General features: G+C 44.6%; 1 protein-coding gene across 2 annotated transcripts in view; it reads left to right on the top strand.

Moving 5' to 3' along the window:
* The window catches only part of ARID5B (AT-rich interaction domain 5B), a 178,614-nt gene that overhangs the window by 23,949 nt on the left and 139,702 nt on the right, over positions 1–14,963 (top strand). For both annotated transcript variants that reach the window (XM_081913490.1, XM_081913489.1), the window contains exon 3: positions 11,644–11,869. In XM_081913490.1, the coding sequence (XP_081769616.1) occupies positions 11,644–11,869 (226 nt within the window). The remainder of the gene's footprint in view (positions 1–11,643; positions 11,870–14,963) is intronic.

Below are 14,963 nucleotides of genomic sequence, written 5' to 3'. Positions count from 1 at the left end.
CAGGATTCATGCAGGACAAAGCGTGTTCTGCTTCATGGAGAGCACGTGTTGTGGTGGGGGCTGCCAGGACACTCCAAAGTTGGAGGGCGGGCTAATTGATTGTTGGCCACTGATGCGATTGGGGCTTCCCTTGTTGTTGGGAAGAAGTTAATGTTGCCATTTATTGATTGACAGCCAGAAATGCTAAAACTCCTTGCACGAGGCTAGGGCTTCCTCTTTTCGCCCGTGCAGCGGATTGCCCGTCCCTCCCTCCCTAGAATAGGGTTGTTCGCTTTGACCTTGCTATGCCTGTCATGGGGTCGTCTGCTTTGGAGCGGGGGCCTGATAGGAATTTTGTCCATCTGGCTGATTGGCTGGGGCCATTTGGTTTTTGCCTACTGCATAGCAAATCTTCACAACTTGTAAGGTTGCGGTTAGGCATTGGTTTATGGTTTGGTTGGTTGAGGGGCATGGATTGGCTGTGCCTGCCCCTCTAATGCTGCTGCTGCAAGGGATTCCGTTAAAGGAATTGGGGGCTAACTATTGCTTGTCCACTCTGTCAAGGGGGCTCGGGCCATAGCAATGAGCTCCTGGTTGCATTTGGGGTGAGGGCAGGTTCCCTGCTCCGCGTAACCCCCATTCTGACTTTCGCATCGTGCGGAATGTCAGTCTGTCCCCCATGGTGGGGGCAGATAGTCGCAACCAATGCCTACGCAACCACTCACAAATTTGTATTTTAATAAAGTTGTGGCCAAAATTATGCCAAAAATCTTAAACAAAAATTTCTGTGTGGTGTGTGAGTTATTGGGGTGGACCTGGGGACCTCGACACGCAAATGCTCACTGTCATAACAGACCTGCAAACAAATCAAAACAAATAGTCAGTAAAGACCAGATGCAGTCTAACTCCTGAATAAGCTCTGTGCAAGCGGATCAGCATGAATGCTCAATAAACAGGTCATCTGAAGGAACCTTGAGATTCTCAGCATGTTAAATGGCATTTAAATAACTAGAGACTGAACCAAAACAGCTCACAGTCCCTGAGAATACCTACAGCCCTGATTGTAGTTTCACCTTTCCACAACATATTTAGAACAAGAAGAAAACTTGGAACATTATAGTACCAGAGGGATGCTGTATTTCTCATACCTGAAGATAATTAGCCATTTTTTAGCAGCATAATCTTCAGTCTAAATAGGCAATTAGACAAAATAATTATTTGCCTACAAGATGCTTGTAATAACTGTAGTACCTGAAATGTTTTAGCTGCTGCCAATCCTAAGTGTTTCTGGTTTTGTATCCTAGCAAGATGGCTAATTTTAAAGATTTTAATTAATTCCCACACTCCAAAGGGTTTTGATTTATGCTTACAAAGCCTTTGAAAGGCCTGGTCCTCATCTCTCTTCCCATGTTTTGTAGGTGAGGTCGAGAATGCACCGTTTACCCGCAACCTTCCCGTGAGGGCTCATCATGGCTGAGCAAACCTTGTAATCATACATAATGGGTTGGAACATGAGGTTCATGAGTGGAACTCTATGCAGAAGTTCCCGCTCTTGGCGATTTTCATCAGGTTTCCCCTGCGGAAGCTTGTTCCCCCCTCCCCACTTACTTTAGAGCAGTCATTCCCAATTAGCTACTTACTGAGGACCCCCTATTTTTCAAAAGCCAAGCCAAGGACCCTCTACTTTTGAAAATTTTGATAACTCTAAGGTAGTTACCTCAGCAAAGCAATTTTTTGAACAAAATGTGAGGTAGCCCCTAATAAGCAAAGGATTTTTGGAACACTAAAAAACAGACCATAAAAATATTACTATGCAAAAATGACAAAAAATTAGTTGGGGGAGAGGCAAGGGATGAGACTGCAGACCCCCTGGGTGCATTCCACAAACCCTCAAGGGTTTCCAGAGCCCTAATTGGGAACTACTGCTTTAGAGGATGGGTGACTTTCTGCATACCCTCCAACATTGCTCCAATGAAAGTAGGAACATCCTATTCAATAATAATAATAATGGTTGTTGTTTCTTGTTTTGTTATTTACCGTATTTTTCGCTCTATAAGATGCACTTCCCCCCCTCCAAAAATTAAGGGGAAATGTGTGTGAGTCTTATGGAGCGAATGCAGGCTCCATGGCTTCAGCGAAAGCAACGTGAAGCCTCTGAAGTGCAGTGGGAGCGCTCCCACCGTGCTCCGGAGGCTTCGCGTTGCTTTCGCTGAAGCCTGGAGAGCGAGAGGGGTCAGTGCGCACCGACCCCTCTCACTCTCCAGGCTTCAGTGAAAGCAACGCGAAGCCTTCGGAGCGGGCGGGAGTTCCCGCTGCACTCTGGAGGCTTCGCTTCGCTGGAGAGGCGCTGCACAGCTTTCCCTCTCTGTGCAGCACCCCTTCAGCAAAGCAGGAGGAGAAATATTTCTCCTGCCGCTTTGCTGAAGGGGTGCTGCGCAGAGAGGGAGAGATTTTTTTCCCTTGTTCTCCCCCTGTAAAATTAGGTGCGTCCTATGATTGGGTGCGTCCTATAGAGCAAAAAATACAGCATATCCCACCCATCTATCTGGGTTGCCCCAGCCACTCTGGATGGCTTCCAGCATATATAAAAACATCATAAAACATTAAACTTTTTTTTTAAAAAAAAATTGCCTATAGAGGGCTACCTTCAGATGTCTTCTAAAGGTTGTATAGTTACTTATCTTCATGGCTCAGGGATCGCATAACTCCATACTCTCCAACATTTCTCCAATGAAAATTGGGATGTCCTAAGGACATTCCAGGACCAAATCAGAAACTGGAACGGCTTCTGTAAATCTGGGACTGGCCCTGGAAAATAGGGGCACTTTGAGGGTCTGCTTCTGGAATGCTGAGGGAGGTGGCACAGGAAGTTGTGGGGAAAGAGGAAATAGGCAGGCATTGCCTCCCAGCCCTTCTGTGAGTGTGAACTTCCATTCGATCAAAGCCCCCCCTGTGGACAGGAAGAGCTATTCCGTGAATGGAAAGGCGTATTTGTGGAAGGGCTGTGCTGGATCTAGCCCTCTCTATAATCCCTGGGGATGTGCCCAAATCACACCAGAATGCTGATGCAGTGTGGCTGGCCACAAATCATACACATTCCACACTCATAGTGTTTGCTTTGCCATATTGTGAGGTGTAGGCCTTGATTTTGGATTAATAATTAAAAGAAATGTGAAATGTGAAATTCCAGAAGGATTAATTTGAAGGTGAATTTGAAAACCCTAGATTTTGTTACCTCTGTGCTTAAAACTACAGCTTTCTAAAAAGCTAAACACACACTGGTCTCATGACTCCTAGTGTGTAGATCATGCTTTAAAAATAAATAAAAATGATGGGGATTCTAAAATTAACTTCCTGGCAAAAAAAAATGCACTACCATACTTCTAACAAAGTCAACCTTCACTTATTGATTGATGAGCGCATTTGACAAGTCACATTTCAGCAGACCTCATTGTTGCACTGTGTTGCAACAGGGACTTCTAGATTCAGATAGATTAGCACACAGAGACAAATGTTGCAATCTTTTTTTTTCACATGGGCAAAGCCTCCCAAAGATTTATATAAAACGATTTATCATAAAATGAGGTTGAGAATGGCAAATCTATCTATATTTTAATTCAGAAGATGGGTTGCACATTTTGACATATTAATTTATGCTGCTGTTGTTATTTTTTAAAAAAAGTTGTGACACACCTTCAGACTTCAGATACAGGATGGAGGGTCAAAAGAATTAAATAAACAAACAAACAGCATGATATTTGAAAGCTGTGCACAGGACTCCATATTCCACAGTTCTCCCCGAGCAACATCACCTGTCCTCCAAACAAACTGGGGTAATTGAGGACTCTGGCTTTCATTTTATAGAATCGTCATAACTGCATCTTTTTTTAATGGCAGGTTTCTAGCCTTTCCAGTAATTCTGGAAATGTAGCTCTGTGAGGCAAATAGGGGTCTCCTAACAACTCCCTAGCAACTTGGGATACGCAGATGGTGCTGTTTTCACGGTCTCAACCACTGAGCCTCTTGTGCTTGCTGATCAGAAGGTCAGCGGTTCGAATCCCCGCGATGGGGTGAGCTCCCGTTACTCGGTCCCTGCTCCTGCCAACCCAGCAGTTCGAAAGCACACCAAAAAGTGCAAGTACACAAATAGGTACCGCTCCAGCGGGAAGGTAAATGGTGTTTCCATGCGGTGCTCTGGTTTCCCCAGAAGCCGCTCAGCCATGCTGGCCACATGACCTGGAAAAACTGTCAGCGGACAAAACGCCGGCTCCCTCAGCCTGTAAAGCGAGATGAGCGCCACAACCCCAGAATTGTCTGCGACTGCACTTAACTGTCAGGAGTCCTTTACCTTTACCTTTTAGAAACTCCCAGCATCCATGGCAAACTACAGTTCCCAGGATTCTTTGGGGAAAGCAGTGCCTGTTAAAGTGAGGTACTAGTATTGCTTTAAATGTGTGGTGTGAATGGCTCTGTACTTTTATGTAGCTTCTGATATTTCAAGGTTCCACTTTTTATTAGATTTCTCAACTAAACCATGAATGTATTACGAAATAAATTTGGCAGGGAGTGTGTGTTGAGCTGGTAGGAGAAGGGAAATAGTTATTTTCACGGCAGTACAGAGTTTATAGTCTCTGTGTGTACTTTGTATGTCTCAGAGTCTATGAGTATAAAGGTTGTATTCTCAATAACAGGATTATTCATTGATGATGTAGTAATGATTGTACTTGTCTTTTGGTTATTAAATTGTTTGCTTTGCTTGCTTTGAATGCCAACCAAAAGTTAGTCATAGCAATTCTTGGAAAGGATGTGAACAAACTGGTAATGGAAGCAATAATAATTTGGTCATAACAGCTACTTTGGAAAAGAGCACTTTAACCAAGGCCACATTTGATCTGGATCTCTGGGTTTTATGAAAAATAGCTGCTTATCATAACCTTTGCATTGCTGAGCGTTTTCAAAAAGCTGATGCTTAAGGCTTAATTGTGCACAGACAGATGATCTTATGCAGAGGGTCCTTAAAATGCTGTGTGTGGATATGTGTGTGTGTGTGTGTTTGCGGCACCTTGGCCCATTAAGCTTGCTTCATACATTATAGAATGAGCATATATAAGACATTAATGTATGCAACAGATGATGGTTCTTTTGGGGGTGGGCAGGGACTGTAGGTAGCACTGGCTGTCTTTTCAGACAATGTTTGATCAATTGACTTGGTTAAATATTGATCAAATAATGGTAATTTATAGCAGTAATTTATGAGAACTGTGACAAAGAAGAGAGAACAAGATGTTGATTCTAATTACCACAAACAAGTTAGTTAATAATTAGCATTTTTAGTGCTTTTTAAAAAAGTGGTAAAAGCCCTTTACACACACTATCTAAAGCAAGAGCGGGGAACCTATATTGTGAACTGCCCTGAGATCTTCGGATGAATGGCGGTATATAAATGACAACAATACTAATAATAATGACGTTGTTGGACTCAAGCTCTCACCACCAGCCCCAACCAGGGTGACCACAGGTCAGAGATGATGGGAACTGTAATCCAGCAACATCTGAGGTGTGGGGGTCCCAGGCTCCCCATTTGAAGTAGGGCCAGTATTGTTATCCCCATAATGTTAGACAGAAGGGGGCTGAGTCTGAGATCATAGTGGCTGGACTGAGGCTGCTTAGCAAGTCAGTGGCTGAGGTGAGATATTATCAAGGAATGGACATGCCAGCTCACACATTGTGCTTTTAGATACTATGCTCTGCCAACTGTAGTAGGTACCCACTACAACATACTTTGCAGTGTTGACAAGATTACCGACAGGCAGGAAGTTAAGGCACTGTTTCCACGGTTTAGTTGAAGATCATAGAAAATGTACTTCTACTGCATCCTAAGCCCACAATCTTGCCTTTTATTTTTGACCAAATATTTGATCGATATCTAGCAGGAGATGACTCCTTGTTCAAACATTATAAGTCACAAAATGGGGGAAGGGTGTGTGTGTGTGTGTGTTTTAATCCGCTTTTCCTCCCCAAAAGAAAAAGTACTGGGGGTAACCTCTCATAATAGCCCTCCCCCATGTTTTCTTCATTTGGTTGGCTGTTAAGCAATATCTTATTACCAGAGGAATGCATGTGTTAAAACAGATGGGAGCCAGTTCATGCCTTTATCCTTTTGTAATAACAACCGTGTCTCCTTTTTGCCTTGTCTGAGGGCTGATTCACAGTCATGTATCTTCCTCACTTGCTGATGTAACATCAGGTGATGATTTGCATGGCTGGATGGGCCACCAGAGATAGGACACTGGAGGTAGAACATTTGTAGCATCGAAAGCATTGTTTTCCAATGGGGCTGACTCAGGGAGGAACCAAGGGTTTGCACATGCATGAGTGAGCCGTGCGTGTGGCAGATGGTATGGTGGGGCAGAGGCGCTTACCTGGCGGGGGAGAGGCGAGGTCTGGGGAGGGCGGCATGGCGCAAACGCATTGGCAGGAGCGCTGGACTGGATTGGCCGTTACCTTTGCACCGTGCCGATCTCACCACCATCCTTCCCCTCGTGGTTGGCAGTGGTGACTCACCTGCTGGAAGGTCACCTGAGTGCTTCTACCCTACCCCACTGTCGGCTGCTGCTGTTTAGGGAAGCTTTTAATGTTGAATAGGTTATTGTATTTTAGTGTTCTGTTGGAAGCCACGCAGAGTGGCTGGGGAAACCCAGCCAGATGGGCGGGGTATAAATAATAAATTATTATTATTATTATTATTATTATTATTATTATTATTATTATTATTATTATTATTATCTGCTGTATACAAAGCATTATACAGTATAGTGTAACAGACCCTCCAAGTGTCCCTACTTCCCAAGAACAGTCCCAGATTTACAAAAGCTGTCCTGGTTTCTGATTTGATCCTGGAATGTCCCGCTTTTCCTTGGGATGTCCCTATTTTCATCGGAGAAATGTTGGAGGTATGCAGACCCCGACCCAAGGAGATAGGTAACAGTACAAGCTTTAGAAGACACCTGAAGGCAGCCCTGTATAGGGAAGTTTTAAATGTTCAATGTTATGGTTTTTATATATGTTGGAAGCTGCCCCAGTGTGGCGTTCAGAGTGACAACCCAGTCAGATGGAATAGGACGTTGGAGGGTATGATGCGAGGCAGGGTGCTTAACATGGTACCCTCCAGATATTACTGAACTACAGCTTGTATCATCCCTGACCATTGGCCATGCTGGTTGGGGCTGATGGGAGTGGAATCAATATATGTAGTCCATCCCAGGGGTGGTGGACAGAACGTTTTTGAATTGGGCCGCAGAGGCCCAGAGTCAAATCCCCATTCAGTGATGACCCATATTGTTTATCGTTGGGCCAGTCCCATATTTTAGCTGTGAATAGTGTTGGCTGGTCCCCTTTGCAACTGGCAGGGAGTAGACAGAGAGTCCAAGCAGCAGGTAAGGCCAGGAGCTATGACAGCCACTCCCTGACTGGTTGTAAGTAAGAAGGCAGCAGTGGCGCAGCGGGGGGGGGGGTGCAGGGGGGCCCGGCCGCACCAAGCGCAACATCTGGGGGTTAGGGTTAGGGGGCGCAAATCCACGGGTTAGGGGGCACAAATTACTTGCCTTGCCCCGGGTGCTGACAACCCACGCTACGCCCCTGGAAGGCAGACAGATGGTGGTGGGGCAATGCCCCATTTGCCCTAAATGGAATGGACTGTAATGATCATGAACCTACTTTACAAGTCTGTAGTGAGGATAATATGGGGATAAACCCCATGGCTGCTACCAGAAGAGTTCCTGGGGGAAAGGGCAAGATAAAAATATGAGGTGGAATTTCGAAGTTGCAAGAAAACACATATGATGTAGTAATAATAATAATAATAATAATTTATTATTTATACCCCGCCCATCTGGCTGGGCTTCCCCAGCCACTCTGGGCAGCTTCCAAAAAAGTATTAAAATACTATAATACATCAAACATTAAAAGCTTCCCTAAACATAATAGTAATAATAACAATAATACTTTGTATTATTCCGCCTGTTTGGGAGTTCAAAGCACTTCATGTGCATTAGTTCAATAATGAATGCAAGGCAGGTAGATTTGAAGCTACAAATCCCCAGTTAATTTATTCTAGAGTTACTCTATTAAAATCACTGACTCCTCAGCACTCCCTGAGTTGCTGCATCCTGATTGTTTCAAGTGTCCGACTTAAATCATGGAATGCTGGTTTTGCTACTATAGCATTTTGCTCCTTTACTACCTTTGTGAGTTCTGTAAAACACAGTTTTGCTTATTCATCATGGGTGAAACGAGCTGGTATTTTTCCTGGAAGGTTACAGCTCCAAGCGCTTATTTCATGTTTTCTATGTTGTAACACGATCTGTTATGATAATTTTTAAAAGAGAGAGAGGTACTTATTTCATGTGTATTCTCTGCAGGCTCAACTAAATTTAAGCAGCTTTTCTATAAAATATATGTTTAAAGGCAGGAGGGATGTGGGCAGGGGGAGTATTGTTAGTTTCTGATCTCGAAAACATGTGCAGGAAACCTGAGAATGTGCCAGTTTCTTTTGGTAGGAAACTTGTAGAATTTCTGTAGTATTTCTTTTGGGATTACATCACAGTTTCATTTAATTTTTAGGATAAGACTTAAATTCAATATTTGTATATAAGCCAGGGAAACTGTACCATAAACAGAGGAATTTTCTAGTGAGTCAGAGTTCCAGGAATCCCATATTTACTTAAGATCATTTATGTGAGGACTAGCTAGAACCATTAGTCATCTGGCTATGATTTTTTTTTTAACCTTTGCAGGTTAATTGCATTTTCAAAAAGTGCGCTTAAGGCAGTGCCCAGAATACATGTATATATCTCCTGATTTCGAATTTCTTTCTAGATATCAGGGGAGGCACGTCCCATTTTACTGCTTGAGGTGAATCAGGAAGTGCTGTTTTGCCCTGCTGCTCCTGCCACCATATACCCGCTTTGGTCACTGCCCCATGCCCTGCCCCATCTGCTGCTGACAGAGAAGCAGCTGCACCACCGGTGCCAAATTTGAGCAAGGGCACACCGATTTGGGGTGAGATTTCACCCAAAACCATGTGAGATCTTGAGTGCTCTGCAAGATCTTACCGTCCTTCCTAAAATTGGCACCGATGGTGGCGATGCTTCTCCACCAATGGCAGAGGCGAAGCAGGAGTTGGTGGGGCACCTATGGGCATGCTGTCTGGGGGACTTCTGGTGCCTGAAGCAGCCTCATGGTTGGGCCAGCTCTGCCTGATATTCATGGATATACAGTGGTACCTCGAGTTACAAATACCTCAGGTTTCAAACGCTTCAGGTTACAAACTCCGCTAACCTGGAAGAGTTACCTTGAGCTGAGAACTTTACCCCCGGATGAGAATGGAAATTGTGTGCTGGCAGTGCAGCGGCAGCAAGAGGCTCCATTAGCGAAAGCACACCTCTAGTTAAGAACAGTTTCAGGTTAAGAACGGACCTCTGGAATGAATTAAGTTCATAACTAGAGGTACCGCTGTACCGTGTATATTTTTTATCCTGTAAAAAGTTGATCCACTAAAAATGAAAATATCCACAGATGTGATGTTGCTATATCTATTGATGATGAAAAGCCAGCTTAATCTTTTAAGGCATTTACTATAGACGTATTTGAATGCGGGATCAGATTAAAGCAGAAAACACACAGATTTGTGGAATAGTGCTTTTGCCAATTTACTCCCTCCCCGATCAAATCGACTTGGCAAAGGAAGAAATAACCAAAGTAAAATGCTGCAATCTTTGAAAAAAATCTCTGTAGCAATTGGCTGTAAGAGCTCTTGCTTCAATATATTGAATTAAGACCTTTGTAGCCATGGGCTCAGCTGCCAAGATGTCACTGAATGTTTACGAGCATTCCAACCACTCAAAACTTTAAAGCAAAAGTGTTAGCATATTAACCTAGGGAAAGATGAGTTTGTTTGGTGTTGGGTGGAAGCAGTAGACAGAAATGGTGTTTATCAACTTTTAGCTTGTGTGTTGTGTAGTGGGCACAAGCAGATGACAACTTCCCCACCACCTCCTTTGCTCCCTCCATCCTGGTGAGCAACAGGGACCCACCTAACAGGAAACTAGAATAGCAGCTCCTCCCCACCCAGCGAGCCACTTCTGGTAGAGTGGCCTTGTGCCCTACTTTGCAGAGGACTTTCCTACATGAGAAGGACCCTTGGAGGCCAGACCTCTGTTTGAAGGAATCTTCTGCTCCAAGAGCTATCTGTTCCAAGCCTGGTTTGCAGATAGAATAATTGCAGGAAGGGAGAGCCAGAGGCCTTGAGGGTTTCCCATCACAAATGAGCATCTGTCGAGCAGGTCACCTGGTTGCTTTCCCCCAGTGTGGTGAGACGCATTGTATTTCCATTTTAATGATAGCTGTTGTTTCCAAATTTGCACCTCTACGTAGAAAGTAGAATACACAGGTGTCAGAGCTGCCCCTCGGTCCCAGCTCACAGAGGACCAACGCCAGGCTGTGTTTATGTACAAAGGTCTTTATTGAAGTTCAGTTTCCATTTCAAAGCCGCAGCGCGCAGCTCTACGTCCTAAACCCTAGACTGGCGAAGTCCCGTCTGAGTCTCCTCCCCTCTGACACCAGTTTAATATCCTAGCCCTGCTCCACCTTTTCCGCTGCTCTCTCTTTCTCTGGGTCCTTCTGCCCGTTGGTGCATTCCCCTTTCTAGACTCCTCTGACGCTGAGTCGCTTAGCTCCTCCCCCTGCCTCCGGCGAGCTTTGGGACCCGGCTCCCAATCCTCCTCCTCTGCGGTCCCGCGCTCCTGTACATTTGAACTTGCTTCTCGCGCCAATCCAGTGACCTTCCTCCTAACCGTTACACTACTCCTGTCACTGCTTCCCTCTTCCGGAATACTGGCCGGATCTGACCTCCCCTCCGTTGTCCGACTCTCCGATGGAGGCGTGGTCAGCCCTGCCTCGTCTTCTCTCCCTGGTGGGGAATCCACTGGCCCTGATACTTGGGACTCTTCCCCCTCACTATGCTCTGGTGGGGAAGCTGGTCCTGATTTCCAACTGCTGCTCTGGGAGTCCCTGCTCCCCCCTTGCTCCTGGGGCGTCCCCCTTGGGAACCCTCTACCCCTGGCCACTGGCACCCCCTTCTGCGAATCTTCCGATTCGCTGGAGAGACTCATGGAATCCCTTGGGCCACTGTCATATTCTCCTACGCTCCCCTCAGATTCTTCCCCTTCGCTCTCCATCTCCTCTCTTCCCTGTGCCTCTCCTCCTGAGCCCCTGACAACAGGTTTTACTAAAATCGGCACCCTCTTTTTGCCCTTTCTTGGTTGTGGTGCATTGCCTCTTTTTGGTATTGCACTGGTGGCCACCCTACTAAATTGTTGTTGGTGTGTGAGTGCTATTTCTGAGCACTGTGTGGGTGATGTGCGTGAGTGTGTCTGAGAAAGTGAAAGAGGAAGAGGTACAGGAAAAGTTATTTCACACAAAAGCACGTACCCACAAATTTACCGATCTCCTCTTGGTTAGGATGCTCTGTTTCAGTGGTGGTGAAAATGAACCTAGCAAAAGCTTTATCGAAACGGCTGTAAGCGGACGTCACAGACTCAGAACAATAACCTTTGCCGTGTATTGCGGAGCCAAATGTGACCCTCTCTTGGTTGTCTCTTGCAGGATGAAGTTGTTGCTGCTTCAGAGAAGGTCACGGTGAAGCTCGAAGACTTGGCCAAATGGGCCCAGGCAGATTTCTCCAAATGGAAACGTGGACTCCGGGGTGAAGCCATTAGACCTACGGAACTGGGAAAGAACGGCCAGAAGGAAGCGCTGAGCAGGTTCAGGCAAACCACACACAACAGCGGCCTCAACTTTAGAGACATTTTGAAGGAAAAGGCTGACCTTGGTAAGTAGACAGTTCACCTCCTATGCGATGGGTGCTGCGACTCTTGGTTGGACAGCTTTTCCATTGTGCTTGTCTGTTGGATAAAGAGGCATGTGGCTGGGATCTAAAAAAATCTGGCAACCATCTCCGCTACCCCAAGGTCTCTTTGTGATTGTGTACCTCAAATAAACCTCATTCCCCCTCTGCACACGCAGTGTTATACATCAAGCTGCTATATAAGGAGCTTCTGACATCAGGTTGTAATATTGCTCGAGGGGTCAGCAGGGCAAAGATGGGAGGTGGAGAGTTTTAAAATAACCCTACTAGGCATGCCTAAACTAGCTCCTTCAATGTCATCTTGTCAGAGCCAGTGTAAGACGTCTTACCACCCGAGGCATCCCATTCCGTGCACAGAACTTGACTAGACTGAAGTTAATGGCTACTTCAACACTGGTGACAGGACGGCATTCTTCACCACCCTCAAGGGAAACAGGTTGCAGGACACATGCAGCTCTGTCCTCCAAGGCACAGGAATGGCCAGATTGCTTTGGGGGATCAGGAGGATGTCACTGCTGCCTGCCCCACATGTTCCAACCACCTGAGGTTGCCACCTTGCTCTGCCTAAGATTAGGGCCGGCCCTAGATCCCATGTAACTTGACGGTCACACACTTTGACTTCAAAGAATGATGGGCCCCATAGAACTATCTGTTTCTCTTTTGTTCTGGGATCTAACATGGCAAAAAGCATCTGTAGTAAAAGTTGAACCAAGGTGTTTTTTTGTGGCCTGGGTTCCTTCCCAGTGATTAACACGAGGCATAATAAAGTTATTCCATGTCGTACACCATCCCTAATGAACCCGTTGTTGCTGAAAGTCCCCTCAGTTTCAGCTGTATCGTTGATGCCTGCCATTTCTACAACAGAAGCCCCTTTTAGTGTGTTGGGATACCCAGAACACACCAACACAGTGTCTTGACCTACTTGTGCAGTTCTTTGGATGCGAATCATAGATTTTATCACCCCCTCCCCTGTCCTGCACATTGCAGAAGGGGAAGTGTATTGATTCCACAGTTGAGTTGCAAGAAGCTGTACCTGCCCAGTTGTTGTTGTTTTTGAAAAGGTGATGTTTAAATAGCTCCAAGGGTAAGCCATAAATAGGAGATAAGAAATTAAAAGTGAAAACGCATGCCTTGCCATCCCAGTGAGACAATTGCCTTCGGCGTGTATTGAATACAAGGTTAAGTTGTTACTGGGTATAAATAGATGTAGCATTGTTGACAGGAAGTTATATGTCTATATATACTGTATCTATATAAAGTATACATTTCTTTAGTGGTATTTAGACCAGGGACAGTCTGTGCAGGGTCTTGCAATTTGTTATTAGGCCACCAGTGCACTCTGCTTAGAATCTGTACATGCACTGTTGCATCAAGGGCATTTGAAGAGGCTGTTCTTTGGAAATTCCATTGCAAACTGACGTGATTTTCATCTCTTGTTCTAATGTGCAGATTAGAACATAGTTACTGCTTGGATTTCATTCTTTGTGATGCAGTTCTCGGCTCAAAAAGAGAAATGCATCAACTTGTGTTTAAATTGCATATATTTTATATAAAATACATTTAGAAATGTTTATTTTGCAAGACGCATTCAGAAATATGTGTTTGAATTCTCATTTCAATGTGAAGGTCTGTGCAATTATTATTTTTTTTTAATGCCATTTATTGATCAGGTTTATGAGTGGATATTTGCTAAAGTGACATGGGCTAGAAATAGATTGGCCCATCCCTAAGATGAAGTCTGGTGTGATTTTTTTTTAAAAAAAAACCTTTAGACCAGTAAACTGAGGATGTGAGAGTAAATCAAACAGTTCATGGAGTAATCAGAAGACGGGCAAAAAATGTAAAGTAATTTTGGTCCCTTTCAGCCCTCTGTTGGAACTTACTTTTTCATCCCAATTAAATTCTATTAGACTTTTCCCATTTCAGGATAAATCTTATTCCTCATGGCTTTTGACATTCAAATAGTGTTTTCCCTTTGAGAGAATGCATGTTGCATCCCTTCTGCCATTTTACACATCTTTTTGCACATGAAATCAGCACATATGCTGCTACTTACTGCTCCCAGATACATGGCTGTTATGCCATCACTTTGTTTCTGTTGTGATTCTGCAGGAGCATGGAGAAAGCATGGAATGTGGTGATATTGGGTGCAGAATTCAGTTTCTTGAGAACATCATCTTTCTTTTCTTTTTTAAAGGTTTCTAGTCCTTATGAACATACCTTTAAAACTTTGCAGTCAGTGCTTGCTCAAATCTTAACAAGAGGGGTGACAATAATATTTTGAATGACTGACAGCAGAGTTTTAGCATTTTTCATAGCTCCTTATGCTCCCCTATGACTTGCAAAAAGCCATAATAAATTATGCAAAATAATGCAATTTAGCCAAATTCGCGTAATTTATAGAGGGCGCAGAATCCAGATGTTCTTGGTACAGAATCTTTGCTGCCAGGAAATTTAATGTTAATAAAGTGCACATAGCCCTGGGCTGGGTGCACCTTAAGCCCTGCTGGTATTAGCACATGTTAACTCTGCCATTATGTCCTATTTTAATTAGCCTTAAGGGTGTTTATCTTTTTTCTGGATCGTTCCCGGTAGCTGGGATTGAAAGCTCCCAACTGCATCTGTTAAATCTGGGAAGCAGTACTGTGTGTTCTGGCATGCTTACTTAGAAGCAGGTTCTAAGACCTTGTGGTAGGTGCTTCCAAAGATGGCGGCCGTCCTATACACAGTGAGCTGGGAGTAAGCCCACTGAGTTCCATAGGGTTTACTTTAGGGTAGTCATTGGACCGTAAATGCGTATAGAATCACGGCTCCGTCGCTGCAGCGAGTCTTGATGTTTGTCGAGACTTCACGTGCCACCTCCAACATTCTGAGAATTGTGTGGCTGCTATGCAATCGGTATAAATTCATCTGAGTATAACTTTCCTTCAGAAGCATGATAATGCATACCGTCTAACATTTTGAGGTGAAAAACCAGGATGCCATCTTGTGGGGCGTTGACCCGCGCGAGATTGTAGCCCCCAAAATGGCTGCTGTGCTCTCTGTGTCATTTGGGTTG

The sequence above is a fragment of the Podarcis melisellensis genome (assembly GCF_964234715.1).
Source record: "Podarcis melisellensis genome assembly, chromosome: 5".
Lineage (NCBI taxonomy): Eukaryota > Metazoa > Chordata > Lepidosauria > Squamata > Lacertidae > Podarcis > Podarcis melisellensis.
This window is presented reverse-complemented; position numbering and strand designations above follow the sequence as displayed.